General features: G+C 38.5%; 1 protein-coding gene across 1 annotated transcript in view; it reads right to left on the reverse strand.

Annotated features, from left to right (window-relative positions):
• Positions 1–1498: 1498 nt before the first annotated feature.
• The window catches only part of LOC142317433 (ubiquitin carboxyl-terminal hydrolase 30 homolog), a 58998-nt gene continuing 43369 nt past the window's right edge, over positions 1499–17127 (reverse strand). The window contains exon 8 of the mRNA XM_075354000.1: positions 1499–1753. Coding sequence (XP_075210115.1) covers positions 1741–1753 — 13 coding nt within the window. The 3' untranslated portion in view covers positions 1499–1740. The remainder of the gene's footprint in view (positions 1754–17127) is intronic.

The raw sequence follows: 17127 nt of genomic DNA on the forward strand, positions 1-17127 counted from the left end.
ATGATACCAAAGAAAGCAGGGGCAGATAAATGTGAAGAATACAGAACAATTAGTTTAACTAGTCACGCATCAAAAATCTTAACTGGAATTTTATACAGAAGAATTGAGAGGAGAGTGGAAGAAGTGTTAGGAGAAGACCAATTTGGTTTCAGGAAAAGTATAGGGACAAGGGAAGCACTTTTAGGCCTCAGATTAATAGTAGAAGGAAGATTAAAGAAAAACAAACCGACATACTTGGCGTTTATAGACCTAGAAAAGGCTTTCGATAACGTAGACTGGAATAAAATGTTCAGCATTTTAAAAAAATTAGGGTTCAAATACAGAGATAGAAGAACAATTGCTAACATGTACAGGAACCAAACAGCAACAATAACAATTGAAGAACAAGAAAGAAGCCCTAATAAGAAAGAGAGTCCGACAAGGATGTTCCCTATCGCCGTTACTTTTTAATCTTTACATGGAACTAGCAGTTAATGATGTTAAAGAAGAATTTAGATTCGGAGTAACAGTACAAGGTGAAAAGATAAAAATGCTACGATTTGCTGATGATATAGTGATTCTAGCCGAGAGTAAAAAGGATTTAGAAGAAACAATGAACGGCATAGATGAAGTCCTACGCAAAAACTATCGCATGAAAATAAACAAGAACAAAACAAAAGTAATGAAATGTAGTAGAAATAACAAAGATGGACCGCTGAATGTGAAAATAGTAGGAGAAAAGATTATGGAGGTAGAAGAATTTTGTTATTTGGGAAGTAGAATTACTAAAGATGGACGAAGCAGGAGCGATATAAAATGCCGAATAGCACAAGCTAAACGAGCCTTCAGTAAGAAATATAATTTGTTTACATCAAAAATTAATTTAAACGTCAGGAAAAGATTTTTGAAAGTATATGTTTGGGGTGTCGCTTTATATGGAAGTGAAACTTGGACAATCGGAGTATCTGAGAAGAAAAGATTAGAAGCTTTTGAAATGCGGGGCTATAGGAGAATGTTAAAAATCAGATGGGTGTATAAAGTGACAAATGAAGAGGTATTGCGGTAAATAGATGAAGAAAGAAGCGTTTCGAAAAATATAGTTAAAAGAAGAGACAGACTTATAGGCCACATACTAAGGCATCCTGGAATAGTCGCTTTAATATTGGAAGGACAGGTAGAAGGGAAAAATTATGTAGGCAGGCCACGTTTGGAGTATGTAAAACAAATTGTTAGAGATGTAGGATGTAGAGGGTATACTGAAATGAAACGACTAGCACTAGATAGGGAATCTTGGAGAGCTGCATCAAACCAGTCAAATGACTGAAGAAAAAAAAAAAAGTTGAAACAAGGAGGTAAGCTCTCTGACGTCTACTGGATCAATAAATCTCGATTGTTTCGAGATCGATTCAGATGTTGCGTTACAGAAACGTTGGATGATTTCATCGGACTTTAATACGAGCTATGTAGGTGGAAATGATTTCATATTAAAATTAGAGAGAGAAACAATAAAAACCATATATAACGTAAATCTAATTTATTGGAACAAAAAAACAATACATGTATAAATTAAAAAGAAATATAATGAGATAAAATAATTAATTATTCTTGCAATTAAATATTAATTATCAATGAAGTATATTCACAATTAACTACCTCGAGCAATACACAGTAACATAATACTGTATGATAATAAAAAAAAACGATTCATTGCTTTATCAATTTTGTGTTTTACTATATTCTTCAAATTACAGTCTATATCTCTCAACTAGTTCTCCTGAAAAAGAAAATTAAAGAAATTAATATAGCTGTGCATGAAAATTAAAAAAAAGAATTAAAATTAAAATGTTATCACTCCTTTAATATCTCGAAATTCCGAATTCAATGAGTTGTTACATCAGAAAATTTGTTTCCAAGATATCGTATATTATTTATAAAAAAATTTCTTAATTTTTCTGAGGCCCTAATAGATGACGTCCGTCCATCTGTGGATCTAGTAAATCCAATAAAGGGTTAGCTACAAAATTAATGATGACACAAGTTTTGTGTCTTCCCCTTCGAATTCAAGATGTCTGAATAGTAAAAACGTTTCACTAGATCAATAACCACAACTAAAATTATCGATTATTTCATGTGTAAATAATAAAAACTATATATATATAAAGAAAATAACAATAAAATTATTATAAATATATTGTTTCATAGTAATAATTCAAAAAGTATGACTAACTGGGTGGGTTGTGCCATGAAACCGAAGCCTTATTGGTAGTGAGTGAGGACCAATTAAAACACTCGACTGATTAAGCCACGCCTCCTCGTTGAGATGAGAACACCAATAGGTAATAAGTAGGATGTTTCCAGTAGGGGTATCCCTGACGAACCCACCGGATTGGTTTAGTGGTGAACGCGTCTTACCAAATCAGCTAATTTGGAAGTGGAGAATTCCAGCGTTCAAGTCCTAATAAAATCAGAGTTATTTTTACACGGATTTGAATACTAGATCGTGGATACCGGTGTTCATTATTGGTTGGATTTTCAATTAACTACACATCTAAGAAATGGTCGTACTGAGAATGTATAAGACTATACTTCATTTACACTCATACATATCATCCTCTGAAGTATTATCTGAACGGTAGTTACCGGAGGCTAAACAGGAAAAAGAAAGAAAAGGGGTCCTTGACGAGCTGTTGCTTGCCACTAAGTGATTAGCCAAAATAAAAAGTCATGATTAACCACGAATTCGCCACACGCTAAGACCTATTTTAATACAGGGTGTCCCATATAAAACGCAACCCATCAATCACTCATCCATGAAATTTCAAAAGTCAAGTTAACTCCCTTACTCGTTACTGAAATGGACTCGTCCAACATCTGAACATCGCGGCAACGCAGTAGAACACTATCGATAGTAACAAATATGCAATCATAACGTTCAGTGTATTGCTAGAGAAAAGATGGTATTTTCGCTAGATAAACGTGTTTTCATTGTAGAGTCGTTCTTCAGTACGAAATCAGTGGTTGCAGTGCAAGATTTGTTTCGCCATAAGTACCCAGATAAACCGGCTGCTAATAAAACATCAGTATTAAGGTTAGTCGCAAAATTTAGAGATATCGGTTCTGTTAATAACAAGGAACACAAAAGATCTGCGTCGGTGTTGAATACAGATACAGTCGCTGAAATCAAAGACCGATTACTCGCCTCGCCAAATAAATCGATCAGACGTTTGTGTTGCTGAAATTAATTTGTCTAAATTGATTGTTCATCGGGCGACCAAACGATTACAATTACGACCTTATCGCATTAAAACGGTTCATCGACTTCTTGAGCCCGACAAAGAAAAACGGCTACAATATTGTCAACGGTTCCGTCGATTTCTGCGTGAGGGAATTAATGTTATGGATTCGTTATTTTTCACAGATGAAGCACGGTTTCATTTGGATGGCTACGTAAACAGGCAAAATAGTAGAATTTGGAGCGCTGAAAATCCCCACGTTTACCACGAAAAACAATTACACCCGCAGAATTCGGGCGTGTGGTGCGCGATATCGCGGAAGACAATAATCTCACTACGCAGGTTCAACTTGCGTTGAACCTGCGTTGAATTTGCGTTGAACCTTGGGCCGGGGCTTTTCTTAAAAAATAAGAAAAGCCCCAGCCCAGATGGTATCCCAGCGGCCATCATTAAGATAATAGCTAGAATCGTACCTTGGGAAATAGTCGATGTAGCCAGCTACGGCCTACAAAATAAAAGCTTCCCTGAATGCTGGAAGGAAGCAAAAACAGTCTTCCTCCCAAAGGCAGGACAAATTCAAGAGAACACATCATATAGACCGATTACGCTCATAAATAATATGGGAAAAGTAGTTGAAAGGTTGTTAGAAAATAGACTTAGAGAGGAAATAGAGGAAAAACAATGTCTATATCCGGAACAATACGGATTTAGAAAGGGACGGTCCACGGTGACCGCAGTCGAGAAGGTAAAAAACTGGGCATTAAATTGCAGAAGCGGTACATGGAGGACTAGAAAAATCCCCATGATCATAACGCTTGATGTTAAAAAGGCATTTGGGACGGTCCCCTGGACAGCCATCATTGAGGCGCTTTAAGCCATGCAAATAAGTAAATACTTAGTAAATCAGATAGATCAATATCTGCAAAATAGGTTCATAGAGGTCAAAACCCTAGAAAGGAAAGCCATATTTCAGGTATTCGGAAGGGTGCCGCAGGGATCTGTCCTTGGCCCAACCTTATGGAATGTTTTCTATGATAAAATCTTCAGGCTGAACTACCCCGAAGGGGTATCGATAGTAGGATACGCGGATGATATCGCAATATTAGTAGAAGACAGAGATATTAATGAACTCGAGAACAAGGCAAACCAAGCGCTTAGAACAATAGATGAATGGATGGAGGATAACAAATTAGAAATAGCTCCTAATAAATCCTGTTTACTGGTCCTCTCGGGTAGAAGACCATTAAGAAGTGTGAATCTAAATATCAGAGGACAGAGAATCGATGAAGTAAAAGAAACAAAATACTTGGGGGTACTTCTGGACAAAAGTTTAAGGTTCAGCAAGCATATTGATATGATTTGTGGGACAGTTACTCCAAATTGGTATTTTTTTGCCTTAGTATGTGGCCTATAAAGGCCACATACTAAGGCATCCTGGAATAGTCGCTTTAATATTGGAAGGACAGGTAGTGTAGGCAGGCCACGTTTGGAATATGTAAAACAAATTGTTAGGGATGTAGGATGTAGAGGGTATACTGAAATGAAACGACTAGCACTAGATAGGGAATCTTGGAGAGTTGCATCAAACCAGTCAAATGACTGAAGACAAAAAAAACAATGGATAATAAACTACATCTCCCCAATTTTCGGCTTGTAACCCATTAGCAAGCAACATTTAACCAGTTACTGATAAGTTGTTTCTTCCCAGTAAGTAACAAGCGAAAGATAAAAACTAGTAGCTTATCTACCCTGTTCATATATTTTATTAATTAAGATATTACGACATACGAGGTATGTGAGAAAATTAATGATATTTGTAACACTGCGATCGATCTGGCAACGCTGTGTCTACCGGATTGTTCTAGACCGGTTTGTTCATCCCTTCCACATGTTCGGTATGAGTTTCAACTCCGTTCAGCCAACACATTATTATTGATATAATATTCAGGAGCATAGGGCAATACTTTGACAACTCATTCTAGACGCATTTTTTTGACTCATTCTAAAATAAGAAAAAAGTTCATATAAACATAGGTCCGAAAACGCTTCGTTAGCGAGTTATACAGGGTGAAAGATTTCGCCCGAGTTTCAGTTCTTCCGGGTAAATTAAAGCTTTCTAAAATCCTGGAAAGGTCAATTAAGAGGTAAATTCAATTGTTTCTTATGGTTTTTGAGCTGGGAAATCGATAAAAATAATTCCCAGAACTGTATCTCTCTTAGTTTCTAAGATATCCCATGTAAAACGCCAAAAATAGGGTCAAAAAACCATTTTTTTTTACGTTTGACGTACAATAACGTTGTTAAATTGGTAATAAATCATAAATTTTTTAAACATAAATTGTAGAGAATTTAATTATAAGAAGATTTATGTAAATAATGTCAACAAAAAGGAAATAAATTTTAAACATGTCGACTTTTATTAACAACAAAACCGACGAAAACTAAGAAGAAAATGTTACAAAAAAAGAAATGTGAAATGTGTAGCAGCTCCAAGTTGGTAATTCATTTCAATTCGTTTTGCATTTCACTTTTGACTTTGGTCAAAAGTGAAATGCATGCTTGTGCGCTTCTTCGATTCCAAGGGAATTGTTCATAAAGAGCGGGTGCCTCCTGGACAAACAGTTAACCGATATTTCTACAAAGAAATGTTAGAAAGACTTCGTAAACGAGATCTTCGTGTCCGTGCCACAATTGATGATAATTGGATTCTGCATTACGATAATGCCCCATCTCATACTGCTCTGTCAGTACAGCAATTTTTAACCTCAAAACAAATTTCAGTACTACCACAGCCATCTTATTTATCAGATATCGCTCCGTGCGACTTTTTTCTATTTCCAAGAGTCAAAATGGCGGTCAAGAGACACCATTTTCAAACAACACAAGATGTTCAAAAAGCTGTGACGATGGACAGAAACATGTGTTCAATTATTACAGCACAACTCACGACTGAGCAGTTGCATCAATGTGCCGCTTGGACTAGAAGTAGCTTATAGACCAAGGTCAAAGATGGTGTGCCTACGCAAGCTGCAGGGTTGCCACATCTTGCAAAGAAAAATCAGTCTCATTACTTTATTGTCGCACGTCGTTTATATATATATATATATATATATATATATATAAATACAAATACAAACACACACACACACACACACACACACACGCACACACACACACACAAAAAGTGAGAGAGAGGGGGGGAGAGAGAGGAAAGAGTTGTGTGTGAGTGAGAGAGGGTGGAGAGGAAAGAGTTGTGTGTGTGTGTGTGTGTGTGTGTGTGTGTGTGTGTGTGAGAGAGAGAGAGAGAGAGAGAGAGAGAGAGAGAGAGAGGAAAGAGTTGTGTGTGTGAGAGAGAGAGAGAGAGAGAGAGAGAGAGAGAGAGAGAGAGAGAGCGAGTAAAGAAGACCTATAGAGAGAGCGGGATGAAGTAACCTATAACCATAACTGAAATTATCGATTAAGTAAAAATTCAAGAAGTAACAATAAAATTTTTATAAATACTGTTTCATAGCAACAGTTCAAAACGGGTAACTAAAATAAAATTCATATTTACTTTACTATTCTGAAAGAGCAGATACTACATCGTCGAGGCTTGTCACTGGGTGGTTGTGTCATGAAACCATGGCACGCCAATGGGTGGCTGGGCACCAGTTGAGACACTGGGCTCATTGAGCCTTTGGGTGACACGCAGCATGTTTCCAGTTTTTGACAAGGAGTTGGTTGCCGGCGGGCGACTAGTGATAGTTAGAAAACCGCAGTACCCTTAACGCGGTACCCTTAACACCCCCCCCCCCCCGAAACGTATATAACACACAATACGGGCCAATTTGGACCCAAACGTGTGACGCGGACAACCCCAATAACGACGAACTGCGGCTTTTTTTTACTTCCTCGCTATCATCCAAAGGGAAACAACTTCTTGTCAGGAACTGGTTTCATGCTGTTTGTCAATGGGTGACAAGCCTAAGATAATTAAAATAATAATAATAAATAGTACGGTTGGCTGTGCCACGGCTTAGTCACAGATTGGCAACATATATTTTATTGAGAAAGATAAAATATTTAAAATGATTGGTGAAAAAATATCGAACACTTGCCACGAATTAAATCTAAGACCAGATGACCTAGAAGCCACTATGTTAATTTTGTATGAACATCTATCTTTCCTCATTTAAATCTGTATAATCAGTTCCCAAATTATTTATCCTTCCTCCTGAAGCACTATATATATATATATATACAGGGTGTCCCATATAAAACGCAACCCAACCTTATATTGGTAGGTATTGAAATAATAAAAAGGCATGTGTAAATGTAAATGTAATTTTTATTATTACCATCCATTTAGAGTAAATGTTGCAAGTGGCCGCCATCTTCTTGAATACAAGCTTCAATTCTTTTTACAGCGTTTCTTGCAACTTTTTTCAAAGTTTGTGGCCGGATATTTAATACAGCTTGTTCAATATTGACTTTCAATCGTTCAAGTGTTTGTGGTTTGTTGCTGTAGGCTTTTTCTTTGAGGTAACCCCGTAGAAAAAAATTCGCCGCAGTCAAATCTGGAGATCTTGGTGGCCACAAGCCTCGACCGATAACACGATTACAAAAGAATTCCTCGACGAAATCAGAAGTTGAACCTTACTCTCCCCGACCGGATATCCAATTAAGTATACTCAGTCGGGGAGAGTGTCCTTTTACTCTCAAAGGAGGCGTCCCCCACCCGCCGGCTATACATCCGGCACGGCAGGTTGGCCTCCCCGGTCTCGGATCTTTTGTTTTACATTGCCTGCCTCTAATCCCCCGCTTTAGAGCCAAGGTCCGGCTATGCCGTCCCCCAGCGCCTCAGCAGGGAACCGGGACTCGGTCTTTACGCCTTTGGCCTCTAATCGACAGCGCCGACCCCACAAAGAGCCTAGGCTCCCGCAGGGACGACCCCGCTGACCGGGACTTGGTCTTTTATTTTAACCCAAACTCAAACTCCCCTGGAGTTCACCCCCTTCTCAGGTACCCGCACACCAAGCCGTACAGGCCCTCCATGGAGTGACTGTCCGCCCTACCCTACTGTTTATACTCCCATTCTTCTGTCTTCATCCTCTTTGGCCCGCAGGACCTCCCCGGCGAACCTGCGGAACCATTCCCAGTTCTCATTGTTGTAGAAGTTGAACCTGCGTAGTGCGATGTCGCACCGTCAAGTTGTAGCCACCAGTGTGTGTCTTCCTCTTCCAAGAATGCTATGAACTGAAATAAAATATCCTGATATCGTTCTGCATTAATGATGTAATCGAAATAAATAGGACCGATTATTTTATTCCGCGATGTCGCGTACCACACGCCCAACTTCTGCGGGTTTTTCGTGATAAACGTGGGGATTTTCAGCGCTTCAAATTCTACTGTTTTGGCTGTTTACGTAGCCATCAAAATGAAACCGTGCTTCATCTGTGTAAAATAACGAATCCATAACATTAATTCCCTCACGCAGAAATCGACGGAACCGTTGACAATATTGTAGCCGTTTTTCTTTGTCGGGCTCAAGAAGTCGATGAACCGTTTGAATGCGATAAGGTCGTAATTGTAATCGTTTGGTCGCCCGATGAACAGTCGATTTAGACAAATTAATTTCAGCAGACAAACATCTGATCGATTTATTTCGCGAGTCGAATAATCGGTCTTTGATTTCAGCGACTCTGTATTCAACACCGACGCAGATCTTTTGTGTTCCTTGTTATTAACAGAACCGGTCTCTCTAAATTTTGCGAATAACCTTAATACTGATATTTTGTTAGGAGCCGGTTTATCTAGGTACTTATGGCGAAACAAATCTTCCACTGCAACCACTGATTTCGTACTGAAATACGACTCGACAATGAAAACACGTTCATCTAGCGAAAACACCATTTTGTCTATAGCAATACACTGAACGTTATGATTGCATTGTTGTTACTAACGATAGTGTTCTACTGCGTCGCCGCGATGTTCAGATGTTGGACGAGTCCATTTCAGTAACGAGTAGGGGAGTAAGCTTGACTTTTGAAATTTCATGGATGAGTGATTGATGGGTTGCGTTTTATATGGGACACTCTGTATATGCATTTGCACAGTTTCTATACGCGAACAACCAGTGATGATAAAGAACTAAAATCAAACGAACAATATAATTTTGTTGTAATTTCATAGTATGATGTAGCTGTTATAATAAGCAATTTGCTTTCACTGAAAGTACATTTAATATTTCCATTAATTGCAAAATCATTTCTTTATTTTGTAATAGACGTAATCCATATTATGCCAAACTGTCAAGAAACACGTGATGAAATTATTCAATTTTTTTTTTTTTTTTTTACACAAAAAAAGGAAAATAATTACTCCCATCTTACCGTCTCTCTCTCCCTCTCTCTGTGTGTCTGGGTTTATATATATGTGCACTATATATATATATATATATATTCACAAGGTGGTATATTTTACTCATCTCTCTCTCTCTCCCTCCCTCCCCCTCTCTCTCTCTCTCTCTCTCCTGGTGTGTGTGTGTGTGTGTGTGTGTGTTTATGTTAATATACACTATATATACAATATATATATATATATATATATATATATATAAAATATAGTACATTTGTGTATATATATATATATATATATAACATACACACCAGGTGGAAAAAAGGGTTGCTTCAGTTCTACAGTGCATACGGAAGCTATTAAATGACACAGCATGATAATAGTTAGGGACTAATTAATGGCAGGACGATAACAAACAAGATGTGTTCAAACAACATTGTTTGTACAGAGATCATAGTACGTGATAATGGTTAAAGAACCCCCCCCCCCCACCCACCTTCACATAACCAAAACTGCACGTATTCGCGTCTGATAAATGAAAAAAATAAAAAACTTAAATTTAATGAATTATCAACCAAAATGGAAAAAAATTTACGTTAAAATAAACGTTTAATCTGGTATTGAGTCCTGGACAGTGCTACCAACCTTTGAAATATTAAACTAAGTAAAATAAAAATAATTAATATTTAAAGCGTAAAATATAATTAGATTGTACAACTATCGAGGAGAAAAAAGATTTCCAATAACCACAACTGAAATTATCGATTATTTTATGTCGATCCAAGTAAAAATTGTACACTGTATATAAAAATGATAAAGAAGTAACAATAAAATTATTCTAAATACTGTTTCATAGCAACAGTTCAAAACGGGTAACTAAAATAATATTCATTTTTAATTTACTATTCTGAAAGAGCAGATACTACATCGTCGAGGCTTGTCACTGGGTGGTTGTGCCATGAAACCATGGCACACCAATGGGTGGCTGGGCACCAGTTGAGACACTGGGCTCATTGAGCCTTTGGGTGACACGCAGCATGTTTCCAGTTTTTGGCAAGGGGTTGGTTGCCGGCGGGGGACTAGTGATAGTTAGAAAGCCGTAGTTATTCTTCGACACCATATCTTCGACCACTCAAGAGAAGACCACTGACCCCAAACAAACGACAAACTGCGGCTTTTTTTTACTTCCTCGCTATCATCCAAAGGGAAACAACTTCTTGTCGGGAACTGGTTTCATGCTGTTTGTCAATGGGTGACAAGCCTAAGATAATATGTTTAAAATGATTGGTGAAAAAATATTGAACCCTTTTCACGATATAAATCTAAGACCAGATGACCTAGAAGCCACTACGTTAATTTTGTATGAACATTTTTCGATATTTCAAGCTGTATAATCAGTTCCCAAATTATTTTTCCTTCCTCCTGAATCATTATATATATATATATATATATATATATATATATATATACACACACACATTCGAGGTGAAATACGAGGTACTGCAGTTGGTACAGTGCCTATACGCGAACCACCGATTGTGATAAAGAACGAGAATCGAATGAACAATAAAAATCTGTTGTAATTGCATAGGATGACGTCATCCTATGCAATTACAACAGAGCTGTTATAATAAGCAACTTGCTTTCACTGAAAGTACATTTATTCTTTCCAATAATTCTAAAATAATATCTTTATTTTGTAATAGACGTAATCCATTTTATGCCAAACTGTCAAGAAAAATGTGAAGAAATTATTCAATTATTTTTTAATAAAAAAAGTAAAATAATTTCTCTCTCTCTCGCTCTCTCTCTGTGTTTGTGTGTGTATGTTTATGTAAATGTACACTATATATATATATACGAGGTGCGACAATAAAGTAATGAGACAGATGTGAAAAAAAAGTTGCTTACTATTTTAGTCATGTTTAGTGTTGTCTCCTTCGAAGTACTTCCCCTCTGATTGCACACACTTATTCCAGCGCTTCTGCCATTGATGGTAACATTTCTGGAACTCATCTTCTGTAATATCCTCCAAGACCCTCTTTTGGACATCTTGTGTTGTTTGAAAATGGTGTCCCTTGACCGCCATTTTGACTCTTGGAAATAGAAAAAAGTCGCACGGAGCGATATCTGGTGAATAAAGTGGATGTGGTAGTACTGAAATTTGTTTTCAAGTTAAAAATTGCTGTACTGACAGAGCAGTATGGGATGGCGCATTATCGTGATGCAGAATCCAATTATCAGCAATGTCGGCACCGACAAGAAGATCTCGTTTACGAAGTCTTCCTAAAATTTCTTTGTAGAAATATTGGTTAACTGTTTGTCCAGGAGGCACCCACTCTTTATGAACAATTCCGTTGGAATCAAAGAAGCACACAAGCATGCATTTCACTTTTGACTTTGACATGCGAGCTTTTTTTGGTCTGGGTGATCCCTTTGAGCACCGTTGCGAACTTTGGCGTTTTGTCTCTGGATCGTATTGAAAAAACCAACCTTCATCACCGGTGATAACACGGCTCAACAAATCTGGATTGATTTCCGTTTGCTCTAACAGATCGGCTGCCACATTTTTCCGTGTTTCTCGCTGTTCTTATTGTGAGATTTTTGGGTACCATTTTTGCACAAATCTTTCTCATACCAAGATCTTCAGTTAATATTCAGACAAACCGTTTCTCGATCGATGTTGAGTTCTTCTGTAATCATTTTCACGGATAATCTTCGATCAGATCGTACGATTTCACGCACCCTGGCCAAGTTGAGATCTGTCCATGACGTTGATGGTCGTCCACTGCGGTCTTCATCTTCAACATTCGTTCTGCCTTCACTAAAAATATTATGCCACCGAAAAACTTGAGCTCTTGACATAACCACCTCTCCAAAAGCCTTCTGAAGCTTACCGTAAGTTGACGTCGCGTTTTCACCCGATTTAACGCAAAAAGAAATGGCATACCGTCGCGCAATATTTTACGGTTTCATTTCTGTGACGAGAGACACAAACGCGTGTTCACTTATTACACCACAACTCACGACTGAACAGTTGCATCAATGTGCCGCTTGGACTAGAAGTAGCTTATAGACCAAGGTCAAAGATGGTGTGCCTACGCAAGCTGCAGGGTTGCCACATCTTGCAAAGAAAAATCAGTCTCATTACTTTATTGTTGCACCTCGTATATATATATATATATATATATATATATATATATATAAATCTCTTCTCAATATCTCTCACTCTCTCTCTACCTCTGTATCTCTCGCCCTCTCTCTCTCTCTCTCTGTCTGTGTGCGTTTGTATGTTTATTTATATGTACACTATATATATACATAAACAGGGTGGTATATATATATATATATATAAGACAATGTTCGTATGTGAATCAGTTATACAGTAAAAAAAAAAAATACTAGACCAATTTAAGTGCAGAAGAAAGGGAAAAACAAAAAAGGTAAAAAGGGAAATAGGGGAAAAGAGAAAGGTTAATTTTGAGAATTCCGTAATGTTCATTTTGTTAATGTTTTATCTAACTTTCAATTGCGTTTATTTTATCTTTATACAGGGTTATCATAAAAGAATGGTGCGGTTTCCCGTAATTCATAGGAAGATTGTAGGGAAATTTCTAGATGTTATATTGGTATCCCTGAAAGCCTACAACCCAAAAATTTATTTATCAGATATTGTAACCACAACGTCAGTTCTTGTATTGTTGTTGCGGTGAGTTTAGCGAGTTACTAAGTACTCGGATAAAGACAAAGCAAAGTGTGTTTTATTGATGGCCGAATTAAAATCCGTAATTTTAGTTCAACGTGCGTTTCGAAGTGAATTCGGAAGAGATCCACCGAACAAAAATAACATAACACGTCGGTTCAAACGATTCAAAGAAACCGGATCGGTTACGAACCAGAAATCAACCGGCAGACCAAGTGTACCTGACGAAACGGTTGAACTAATTAAAAGTCCTGAGAAGTCCATCCCCCGTCCAAGCGTCGAATTAGGTATTCCAAAATCAACAGTTCACAAAGTTTTACTTATTCTTTCTTTTTTCCTGTTTAGCCTCCGGTAACTACCGTTAAGATAATTCTTCAGAGGATGATATGTATGAGTGTAAATGAAGTGTAAGTTTTGTACATTCTCAGTTCAACCATTTCTGAGATGTGTGGTTAATTGAAACCCAACCCACCAAAGAACACCGGTATCCACGATCTAGTATTCAAATCCGTGTAAAAATAACTTGGCTTTACTAGGACTTGAACGCTGTAACCTCTCGACTTCCAGCTGATTTGGGAAGAGGGGTTCACCACTAGACCAACCCGGTGGTCCAGAAAGTTTTACTTAAAAAACTGAAATTACACGCTTATAAAATCCAGATACGGGAAGAATTGAAACCCGATTATGGTGTAAAACGTTACAATTTCGTTGTTGAAATGTTGGGCAGAATAAGTAAAAACGTATCATTTTTAGACGATATAATTTTTACAGACGAAGCTACATTCCATATGAACGGATGCGTTAACAGATACAATTCACGAATATTGGGCTCTGAAAACCCAGACGTAATTATTGAGAAACAACGAGATTCGCCTAAAGTTAATGTTTGGTATGGTGTGATGAAAAATCGTGTAATAGGGCCTTTCTTCTTTGTTGAAAAAACAATTAATGGAGTCGTGTATCTTGACATGTTAACCGATTATTGCTTTCCTCAGCCGGATGAACTCGAAAACATTCATCGACTTAATTTCCAACAAGATGGTGTTCCCCCGGCACTTCAATGCATCGGTCAGGGACGCTTTGAACGAAAAATTTGTAGATCGATTGATAGGCCGGCAAGGACCCGTACTTTGGCTTCCAAGGAGTCCAGACCTGACATCTTACGATTTTTTCTTTTAGGGGTACATCAAAAGCGTTGTTTATACGCAAAAAATTCGCGACCTAAACCGCTTAAAAACAGTATTAATGAAGCGATTACAACCATTAACGAAGAAATGTTTGGAGAGAAGTTTGAGTATCGTTTGGACATTTGTCGAGCGACTATGGGCGCACATATTGAAATTTATTAATTATGTAAAAAAATGTTTGAGACGACAAATTTGAAAAATAAAAAAGCATAAACTGTTAAGTAATCCTGTTTTAATTTAAACCATGTTCAAAACCGCACCATTCTTTTATGATAACCCTGTATATACTCAAATCTAGTACTAGTGAAGCATTGCCGGGTCAGCAAGTCTTCTCTCTCTCTCTCTGTATATATATATATATATATATATATTCCCGTTTGCGTTCTTATACCATTCTACCGATTCCAATGAAACTTTGTTGAGCTGTTATGCGGACACCCTCGAAGTTTCTGTGTTAACTTGGATATCCGCAAGGTAAAAAACTGAGCATTAAATTGCAGAAGCGGTACATGGAGGACTAGAAAAATCCCCATGATCATAATGCTTGATGTTAGAAACGCATTTGGTACGGTCCCCTGCACAGCCATCATTGAGGCGCTTCAAGCCATGCAAATAAGTAAATACTTAGTAAATCAGATAGATCAATCTCTGCAAAATAGGTTCATAGAGGTCAAAACCCTAGAAAGGAAAGACATATTTCAGGTATTCGGAGGGGTGCCGCAGGGATCTGTCCTTGGCACAACCTTATGGAATGTTTTCTATGATAAAATCTTCAGGCTGAACTACCCCGAAGGGGTATCGATAGTAGGATACGCGGATGATATCGCAATATTAGTAGAAGACAGAGATATTAATGAACTGGAGAACAAGGCAAACCAAGCGCTTAGAACAATAGATGAATGGATGGAGGATAACAAATTAGAAATAGCTCCTAATAAATCCTGTTGCCTGGTCCTCTCGGGTAGAAGACCATTAAGAAGTGTGAATCTAAATATCAGAGGACAGAGAATCGATGAAGTAAAAGAAACAAAATACTTGGGGGTACTTCTGGACAAAAGTTTAAGGTTCAGCAAGCATATCGATATGATTTGTGGGAGACTTACTCCTGCTGTAAAGGGATTAAGAGGATTATTTCAAAACCACGGCACATCTAAAATGGTTATTCAAAGATTGCTAACCGCGGCTATCACTTCGACGGTACTGTATGCGGCTCCCATATGGGGGGCGGCGATGAACATACAGCGAAATAAAAAGAAGTTGAGAAGTGTCCATAGACTGGCATTGCTGCGTGTAGCTGCTAATTACTGTACGGTATCGTATTACGCGCTGTGCGTACTGACCGGGGTCCTACCCGTAGACCTTCAGATAAAAGCCAGAACCCTCAGACACAGCGGTATGTCGAAAGAAGAGATGGAAGGGATTATAGAACAAGAATGGCAAGAAGAGCGGGCAGGGTCCAGAGTGGGAGAATGGACCAGACGCCTAATCCCTAATATTAAAAGCTGGAATAACAATAGACTCGGAGATGTCAATTTTTACATGACACAATTACTGACGGGGCACGGCTCTTTCGGTCAGTATCTGTATAGGATCGGGAAGAGAGCCACCCCGCAGTGCATCTATTGTCCAGAGAACGACGATGCCGAACATACGTCGTTCATATGTGCAAGATGGGCCGTTAACAGAGGTCAAATAGTAATTAACGGTCTTACACCAGAAAATCTTATAAACCGGTCGGGGTACAACAATGAGAACCGGGAATGGTTCCGCAGGTTCGCCGGGGAGGTCCTGCGGGCCAAAGAGGATGAAGACAGAAGAATGGGAGTATAAACAGTAGGGTAGGGCGAACAGTCACTCCATGGAGGGCCTGTACGCCTTGGTGTGCGGGTACCTGAGAAGGGGGTGAACTCCAGGGGAGTTTGAGTTTGGGTTAAAATAAAAGACCAAGTCCCGGTCGGCGTGGTCGTCCCTGCGGGAGCCTAGGCTCTTTGTGGGGTCGGCGCTGTCGATTAGAGGCCAAAGGCGTAAAGACTGAGTCCCGGTTCCCTGCTGAGGCGATGGGGGACGGCATAGCCGGACCTTGGCTCTAAAGCGGGGGATTAGAGGCAGGCGATGTAAAACAAACGATCCGCGACCAGGGAGGCCAACCTGCCGTGCCGGACGTATAGCCGGCGGGTGGGGGACGCCTCCTTTGAGAGTAAAAGGACACTCTCCCCGACTGAGTATACTTAATTGAATCGGGGAGAGTAGAGAAAAAAAAAAAAAAAAAAAAGGTAGCGTTAGGGTCTAGATACATAAAAAAATTGTATTTATGAATCGATTTGATTGATATTTAAAATATGTGTTACTTAAACGGAAAGAGATGCCTCTGAAAAAAAATAGACCCGCTATTATGGAACCATTCTTTTATGATAACCCTGTATAATGATTCATACCGTGTTGATTGGGAAGCAAATCCAGAGATAATGGCTGGCCACTACCCAGATCCAACCAGTTCCAAGAGCTTTAAATAGACAGATACTAGCTGGCATTCAGCGACCGATGCTTGACAGGAAATTACTGTCTTTTTAATATAATAACAACGGATTCGACTCCCCATTTTAGTTTTATTGTATGACAAGTGAACGGTTGGAACACGTAAACAGGTGGTGTATGACATCTCGCTTAGTTCGCTCACTAAGAGCTATTA

This window comes from Lycorma delicatula, chromosome 1, assembly GCF_047948215.1.
Source record: "Lycorma delicatula isolate Av1 chromosome 1, ASM4794821v1, whole genome shotgun sequence".
NCBI lineage: Eukaryota > Metazoa > Arthropoda > Insecta > Hemiptera > Fulgoridae > Lycorma > Lycorma delicatula.